Source organism: Megascapheus bottae, chromosome 4, assembly GCF_031878675.1.
Source record: "Megascapheus bottae isolate mThoBot1 chromosome 4, mThoBot2.hap1, whole genome shotgun sequence".
NCBI lineage: Eukaryota > Metazoa > Chordata > Mammalia > Rodentia > Geomyidae > Megascapheus > Megascapheus bottae.
Window position 1 is genome coordinate 85606342 of NC_143512.1, and position 9008 is coordinate 85615349.

The following is a 9008-nucleotide window of genomic DNA, read 5'->3' on the forward strand; positions in this document are numbered from 1 at the left end:
GAACACACTCTGTTAGGACTCCTCCTCCTCCTCACTGTGTGATCACACTCTGTTAGGACTCCTCCTCCTCCTCACTGTGTGATCACACTCTGTTAGGACTCCTCCTCCTCCTCACTGTGTGATCACACTCTGTTAGGACTCCTCCTCCCTCTCACTGTGTGATCACACTCTGTTAGGACTCCTCCTCCTCCTCCTCACTGTGTGATCACACTCTGTTAGGACTCCTCCTCCTCCTCACTGTGTGATCACACTCTGTTAGGACTCCTCCTCCTCCTCACCCTGTGATCACACTCTGTTAGGACTCCTCCTCCTCCTCACTGTGTGATCACACTCTGTTAGGACTCCTCCTCCACCTCACTGTGTGATCACACTCTGTTAGGACTCCTCCTCCTCCTCCTCACTGTGTGATCACTCTGTTAGGACTCCTCCTCCTCCTCACTGTGTGATCACACTCTGTTAGGACTCCTCCTCCTCCTCCTCACTGTGTGATCACTCTGTTAGGACTCCTCCTCCTCCTCACTGTGTGATCACACTCTGTTAGGACTCCTCCTCCTCCTCACTGTGTGATCACACTCTGTTAGGACTCCTCCTCCTCCACCTCACTGTGTGATCACACTCTGTTAGGACTCCTCCTCCTCCTCACTGTGTGATCACACTCTGTTAGGACTCCTCCTCCTCCTGACTGTGATCACACTCTGTTAGGACTCCTCCTCCTCCTCACTGTGTGATCACACTCTGTTAGGACTCCTCCTCCTCCTCACTGTGTGAACACACTCTGTTAGGACTCCTCCTCCTCCTCACTGTGTGATCACACTCTGTTAGGACTCCTCCTCCTCCTCACTGTGTGATCACACTCTGTTAGGACTCCTCCTCCTCCTCACTGTGTGATCACACTCTGTTAGGACTCCTCCTCCTCCTCACTGTGTGATCACACTCTGTTAGGACTCCTCCTCCCTCTCACTGTGTGATCACACTCTGTTAGGACTCCTCCTCCTCCTCCTCACTGTGTGATCACACTCTGTTAGGACTCCTCCTCCTCCTCACTGTGTGATCACACTCTGTTAGGACTCCTCCTCCTCCTCACCCTGTGATCACACTCTGTTAGGACTCCTCCTCCTCCTCACTGTGTGATCACACTCTGTTAGGACTCCTCCTCCACCTCACTGTGTGATCACACTCTGTTAGGACTCCTCCTCCTCCTCACTGTGTGATCACACTCTGTTAGTACTCCTCCTCCTGCTCACTGTGTGATCACACTCTGTTAGGACTCCTCCTCCTCCTCACTGTGTGATCACACTCTGTTAGGACTCCTCCTCCTCCTCACCCTGTGATCACACTCTGTTAGGACTCCTCCTCCTCCTCACTGTGTGATCACACTCTGTTAGGACTCCTCCTCCTCCTCACTGTGTGATCACACTCTGTTAGGACTCCTCCTCCACCTCACTGTGTGATCACACTCTGTTAGGACTCCTCCTCCTGCTCACTGTGTGATCACACTCTGTTAGGACTCCCTCCTCCTCCTCACTGTGTGATCACACTCTGTTAGGACTCCTCCTCCTCCTCACTGTGTGATCACACTCTGTTAGGACTCCTCCTCCACCTCACTGTGTGATCACACTCTGTTAGGACTCCTCCTCCTGCTCACTGTGTGATCACACTCTGTTAGGACTCCTCCTCCTCCTCACTGTGTGATCACACTCTGTTAGGACTCCTCCTCCTCCTCACTGTGTGATCACACTCTGTTAGGACTCCTCCTCCACCTCACTGTGTGATCACACTCTGTTAGGACTCCTCCTCCTGCTCACTGTGTGATCACACTCTGTTAGGACTCCTCCTCCTCCTCACTGTGTGATCACACTCTGTTAGGACTCCTCCTCCTCCTCACTGTGTGATCACACTGTGTTAGGACTCCTCCTCCTCCTCACTGTGTGATCACACTCTGTTAGGACTCCTCTTCCTCCTCACTGTGTGAACACACTCTGTTAGGACTCCTCCTCCTCCTCACTGTGTGATCACACTCTGTTAGGACTCCTCCTCCTCCTCACTGTGTGATCACACTCTGTTAGGACTCCTCCTCCTCCTCACTGTGTGATCACACTCTGTTAGGACTCCTCCTCCTCACTGTGTGATCACACTGTGTTAGGACTCCTCCTCCTCCTCCTCACTGTGTGATCACACTCTGTTAGGACTTCTCCTCCTCCTCACTGTGTGAACACACTCTGTTAGGACTCCTCCTCCCTCTCACTGTGTGATCACACTCTGTTAGGACTCCTCTTCCTCCTCACTGTGTGATCACACTCTGTTAGGACTCCTCCTTCTCCTCACTGTGTGATCACACTCTGTTAGGACTCCTCCTCCTCCTCACTGTGTGATCACACTCTGTTAGGACTCCTCCTCCTCCTCACTGTGTGATCACACTCTGTTTGGACTCCTCCTCCACCTCACTGTGTGATCACACTCTGTTAGGACTCCTCCTCCTTCTCACTGTGTGATCACACTCTGTTAGCACTTCTCCTCCTCCTCACTGTGTGATCACACTCTGTTAGGACTCCTCCTCCTCCTCACTGTGTGATTACACTCTGTTAGGACTCCTCCTCCTCCTCACTGTGTGATCACACTCTGTTAGGACTCCTCCTCCTCCTCACTGTGTGATCACACTGTGTTAGGACTCCTCCTCCTCCTCACTGTGTGATCACACTCTGTTAGGACTCCTCCTCCTCCTCACTGTGTGATCACACTGTGTTAGGACTCCTCCTCCTCCTCACTGTGTGATCACACTCTGTTAGGACTCCTCCTCCTCCTCACTGTGTGATCACACTCTGTGAGGACTCCTCCTCCTCCTCACTGTGTGATCACACTCTGTTAGGACTCCTCCTCCTCCTCACTGTGTGATCACACTCTGTGAGGACTCCTCCTCCTCCTCACTGTGTGATCACACTCTGTTAGGACTCCTCCTCCTCCTCACTGTGTGATCACACTCTGTTAGGACTCCTCCTCCTCCTCACTGTGTGAACGCACTCTGTTCGGACTCCTCCTCCTCCTCACTGTGTGATCACACTCTTTTAGGACTCCTCCTCCTCCTCCCTCTGTGATCACACTCTGTTAGGACTCCTCCTTCTCCTCACTGTGTGATCACACTCTGTTAGGACTCCTCCTCCCTCTCACTGTGTGATCACACTCTGTGAGGACTCCTCCTCCTCCTCACTGTGTGATCACACTCTGTGAGGACTCCTCCTCCTCCTCACTGTGTGATCACACTCTGTTAGGACTCTTCTTCCCCTCCTCCTCCTTCCTTTGACTGGGGACAGTACTCCGGCCCCCTGCTCACTTGGACGCATTCTCACACTTGAGCCATACCCTAGTCCTTTCCTGTTTTTTTTTTTTTGTGTTTCAGATCAGATCTTGTGACGTCTTTATCCAATCTGGGGTGAAATCCTCTTTCTCCCTTTGGCCTCCAGAAGAGCTGGGCTCTAGGCGTATCACCTCACTCTTGGCAGGGGATCCTTTTTGTGTAAGAGGGAAAAGTCATTGAGGAGGTGGGAAAAGAGCCAGGGCAGGGTGGAGAAGAGGGTACTGGACACAGGAGGAAGGCACTGGGCACAGGAGGAAGATACTGGACACAGGAGGAAGGTACTGGGCACAGGAGGAAGGTACTGGGCACAGGAGGAAGATACTGGACACAGGAGGAAGATACTGGGCACAGGAGGAAAGTACTGGACACAGGAGGAAGGTACTGTGCACAGGAGGAAGGTACTGGGCACAGGAGGACGATACTGGACACAGGAGGAAGGTACTGGGCACAGGAGGAAGATACTGGACACAGGAGGAAGGCACTGGGCACAGGAGGAAGGTACTGGGCACAGGAGGAAGGTACTGGGCACAGGAAGAAGGTACTGGACACAGGAGGAAGGTATTGGACACAGGAGGAAGGTACTGGACACAGGAGGAAGGTATTGGACACAGGAGGAAGGTACTGGGCACAGGAGGAAGATACTGGACACAGGAGGAAGGCACTGGGCACAGGAGGAAGGTACTGGGCACAGGAGGAAGATCCTGGACACAGGAGGAAGGTACTGGACACAGGAGGAAGGTACTGGGCACAGGAGGAAGATACTGGACACAGGAGGAAGGTACTGGACACAGGAGGAAGGTACTGGACACAGGAGTAAGGTACTGGGCACAGGAGGAAGATACTGGACACAGGAGGAAGGTACTGGGCACAGGAGGAAGGTACTGGACACAGGAGTAAGGTACTGGGCACAGGAGGAACGTACTGGACACAGGAGGAAGATACTGGACACAGGAGGAAGATACTGGACACAGGAGGAAGGTACTGGGCACAGGAGGAAGGTACTGGACACAGGAGGAAGGCACTGGGCACAGGAGGAAGGTACTGGACACAGGAGGAAGGCACTGGGCACAGAAGGAAGATACTGGACACAGGAGGAAGGCACTGGGCACAGGAGGAAGATACTGGACACAGAAGGAAGGTCCTGGGCACAGTAGGAAGGTACTGGACACAGGAGGAAGATACTGGACACAGGAGGAAGGTACTGGACACAGAAGGAAGGTACTGGGCACAGGAGGAAGGTACTGGGCACAGGAGGAAGGTACTGGGCACAGGAGGAAGGCACTGGACACAGGAGGAAGATACTGGGCACAGGAGGAAGGTACTGGACACAGGAGGAAGGCACTGGACACAGGAGGAAGATACTGGACACAGGAGGAAGGCACTGGACACAGAAGGAAGATACTGCGCACAGGAGGAAGGTACTGGATACAGGAGTAAGGTACTGGGCACAGGAGGAAGGTACTGGACACAGGAGGAAGGCAGTGGGCACAGGAGGAAGGTACTGGACATAGGAGGAAGGTACTGGACACTGGAGGAAGGTACTGGACAAGGGAAGACGAGCGTGCTAGGCCCTGGAGAAGAGTAGTGGGCCCATGAGAAATCTTCTTAAAGTCTCTCAGTTGCTCTTGCCTGGAAGGATTCTTCTCTCCTTCCTGGCTCTTCTTCCCTTCCCCCACTCCCAGATGACATTGGCCACAACTCAAGGCCAAAGGTCCACCTGTCACCAGCCTAGGCAAGAAAGGACCCATTTGTTACTGACCATGTCCTAGTCTTCTCTGGCCTACCAAACAGCCAGGTTTCCCAGGGTGGAAAGTCCAGGGCACAGACCTGAGGCCTCTTCACAGAAGCCCCCACAGTAGAACCTGGCCAAGAGCTAGAGCCCCCGTCGCCTGCCCTCCAGGTCTCAGGGTCTGCCATGGCTCTGCCCATCCAATCATGCCTGTGTCACCAGGGCCAAGAGCGTTGATAAGACTTTATTTAGACAGGCACACGAGATACCATCTACCTGTCCCTCAGACATTTCCAGAGCCAGCACACAGTCAGGGGATACAGGAGAGAGCAGGAGTTGCAGGGACCCTGCAGGACTTCCGGCTGCACCTGGGGGCTCCAGAAACCACAGGGCACAGTGGATGGCGCTGACGCATATTGTCAGCAGGCCAGAAACCTTTGGAAAAGGGATGGTGGACCCCCAGGCCACAAGGGGTCTCCCCGCTTCCCGGGCCGGGCCTGCAGTGCTGGAATCCACATAGGTTATGTAGCTGACCATCTGGTGCACACAGAAGAGAGCAGGGGCCGGCCCCGTGGCTTACACCTGTCTCTCCAGTTACGCAGGAGGCTGAGATCTGAGGATCAAGGTTTAAAGCCAGCCTGGGCACAAAAGTCTTTGACTCTGTCTCCAATCAACCACCAGAAAACCAAAAGTGACTCTGAGGCTCACTGTGGTAGAGTGGTAGCCTTGAGCTGAAGAGCTCAGGGACAGTGTCCAGGCCAGAGTTCAAGACCCACCACACACATACACACACCCACACCCACCCCCCCACACACACCCGAAGTGGGGGGAGGGACCTGCCTGCCTCACGGGGAGGCGGAGGGGCTGGGGCAGGGGCCTGTCTGCCTCAGTGGGGGGAGGGGGCCTGCTTGCCTGTTTGGGGGGGAAGGGCTGCCTGCCAGGCTGCACAGCCTGTGTTCAGAACCGGTAGGCGTCCTCAGCAATGGTGGAGGAGTTACCCAGTAACTCTGCTCTCCTAACGTCTGGCTAAAAATTCACGGGGTTTGTGTCCCCTTTGCAGCACGGAGGGTGATTCCTGCCTTTCGCTGCTCAGCGAGCTATGCTGCTCAGCAATGATTAAACACCTGGGCACTGGCTGCCTCCTCCAGAGGAGCGAACTCCCCCCCCCGCCCCTGCCGTCTCAGCCCGGCTGCTCCGCGGCCCCCAGGCCTTCGACTGGGCACAGAGCGACTCAGACCCACCATGCTAAGGGTCAGAAGCACGGGGCTGGGCAAGGACGGAGGTGGGCAAACCACGGAGAGACTCAGGCTCCGTCTGCTCTCACAGCCTCCTGCCTCGGCTGTGCCCTCGACTCAAGGTGTGTACAGGGCCTGGTGAATCTTGAGGCAGCTCTGCTCCGGGGTTACAGTCCACGCCCCACCATGCCCACAAGGTGTGCAGCTGCAGAGGGCTGCAGGCCTGGGCGGTGTGTGTGTGTGTGCCGTGAACATATAAACACACTTCCATACATGGGTGCAGGTGCACGCACATGTCAGCAACACCAGACCTGTGAGCACATGTACATCTATTTAGATGTCCAACGCACGCGAGCATATGTAATACCTGTATATGCACCACACATGTCTCACACACTCAGACACGCAATCAACATTCATAGGTACTCACAGAATGTATGGACACATTTACATGCGAAATGTGCACGTGTCCACATGCATAACCGCACACATAGATGTACACATAAAGGCACACACATCTCACAAGGCACACAGACAGATAAGACACAGGTGCAAATATAGATTTGTATTTAAACATGTAGACACACACTCCTGTAAATACTCACACATATACGTGTGTGTGCATTAACAGACACATGCAGTACAGACACAACGCATGCTAATACCCACAGGCATGCACATAAAGTACACACGTGTACCCACACAATGCACACACAAAGGAGTAGGCATGTGCATGGATGCATGCCGCATGTGTCTGCACAGATGCAACAACACGCATGCATGTACTCACACGCATTGCAGCCCAGCCACCCCCTGAGGGTCGTGCTGTTCCTCTTCTCTCCACACCGTCTGCTGCCCACAGTGGCGGGCCCTGTGTCAGTACTTGAGGTCCCCATTCACGGAGGCCGTGGACACCGTGCTGACCAGCCCCTGCTGGTCTCCTGGCTTTTGGCAGCGGTTTCTGATGATTGTGTAGATGGCAAAGCACGGGATGATGAGGGAAGGCACGCCAGTCACGACCACCACCACCGCGTACGCCCAGCCCGGATAGTCAATCCGCGGGGACTTAGGGAATTCCTCCTATGGAGACAGAAACCGAGAAGGACATCATCCATGAGAACACGTGGAGGAGGGGGACACCCATGGGGAGCAGACGCGGAGGAGGGGGACACCCACGGGGGCAGCCACGGAGGAGGGGGACACCCACGGGAGCAGATGCGGAGGAGGGGGACACCCACGGGGGCAGCCACGGAGGAGGGGGACACCCACGGGAGCAGATGCGGAGGAGGGAGACACCCACGGGGGACAGCCACGGAGGAGGGGGAGCAGACACCGAGGAGGGGGACACCCACGGGGGGCAGCCACGGAGGAGGGGGACACCCATGGGGGACAGCCGCAAAGGAGGGGGACACCCACGGGGGGCAGCCGCGGAGGAGGGGGACACCCACGGGGGTCAGCCACGGAGGAGGGGGAGCAGACACGGAGGAGGGGGACACCCACAGGGGGCAGCCACGGAGGAGGGGGACACCCACGGGAGCAGATGCGGAGGAGGGGGACACCCACGGGGGGCAGACACGGAGGAGGGGGACACCCACGGGGGACAGCCACGGAGGAGGGGGACACCCACGGGAGCAGATGCGGAGGAGGGGGACACCCATGGGGGACAGCCGCGGAGGAGGGGGACACCCATGGGGGACAGCCGCGGAGGAGGGGGACACCCACGGGGGGCAGCCGTGGAGGAGAGGGACACCCACGGGGGGCAGCCGCGGAGGAGGGGGACACCCACGGGGGACAGCCACGGAGGAGGGGGAGCAGACACGGAGGAGGGGGACACCCACGGGGGGCAGCCGCGGAGGAGGGGGACACCCACGGGGGGTAGACGCGGAGAAGGGGACACCCACGGGGGGTAGCCACGGAGGAGGGGGACACCCACGGGGGGCAGCCGCGGAGGAGGGGGACACCCACGGGGGGCAGCCGCGGAGGAGGGGGACACCCACGGGGGGTAGACGCGGAGGAGGGGACACCCACGGGGGGCAGCCACGGAGGAGGGGGAGCAGACACGGAGGAGAGGGACACCCACGGGGGGCAGCCGCGGAGGAGGGGGACACCCACGGGGGGCAGCCACAGAGGAGGGGGAGCAGACACGGAGGAGAGGGACACCCACGGGGGGCAGACACGTAGGAGGGGGACACCCACGGGGAGCAGATGCGGAGGAGGGGAACACCCACGGGGGGCAGACATGGCGGAGGGGGGCACCCACGGGGGGCAGACACAGAGGAGGGGGACACTCACGGGAAGAAGACACGGAGGAGGGGGAGCAGACACGGAGGAGGGGGACACCCACGGGGGGCAGCCATGGAGGAGGGGGACACCCCCGGGGTTAGCCACGGAGGAGGGGGACACCCCCGGGGTTAGCCACGGAGGAGGGGGACACCCACGGGAAGAAGACACAGAGGAGGTGGACACTCACAGGAAGAAGACACGGAGGAGGGGGAGCAGACACGGAGGAGGGGGACACCCACGGGGGGCAGACACGGAGGACGGGGACACCCACGGGGGGCAGACACACAGACAAGGTCCTCTGACACCCCGATCTCACTTTCAGGCTCAGGTAGTAACACGCAGGGGACTGGAGGCTTTCCTCACCAGGACCTCCCACCACTCCCACGTCTCCCTTTGACTGCCTCATCAT

General features: G+C 57.4%; 1 protein-coding gene across 1 annotated transcript in view; it reads right to left on the reverse strand.

Moving 5' to 3' along the window:
• Positions 1–6902: 6902 nt before the first annotated feature.
• The window catches only part of LOC150064720 (sodium-dependent neutral amino acid transporter B(0)AT1-like), a 7168-nt gene continuing 5062 nt past the window's right edge, over positions 6903–9008 (reverse strand). Inside the window, exon 7 of the mRNA XM_090331065.1 lies at positions 6903–7396. Within this exon, the coding sequence (XP_090187191.1) occupies positions 7193–7396 (204 nt within the window). The 3' untranslated portion in view covers positions 6903–7192. The remainder of the gene's footprint in view (positions 7397–9008) is intronic.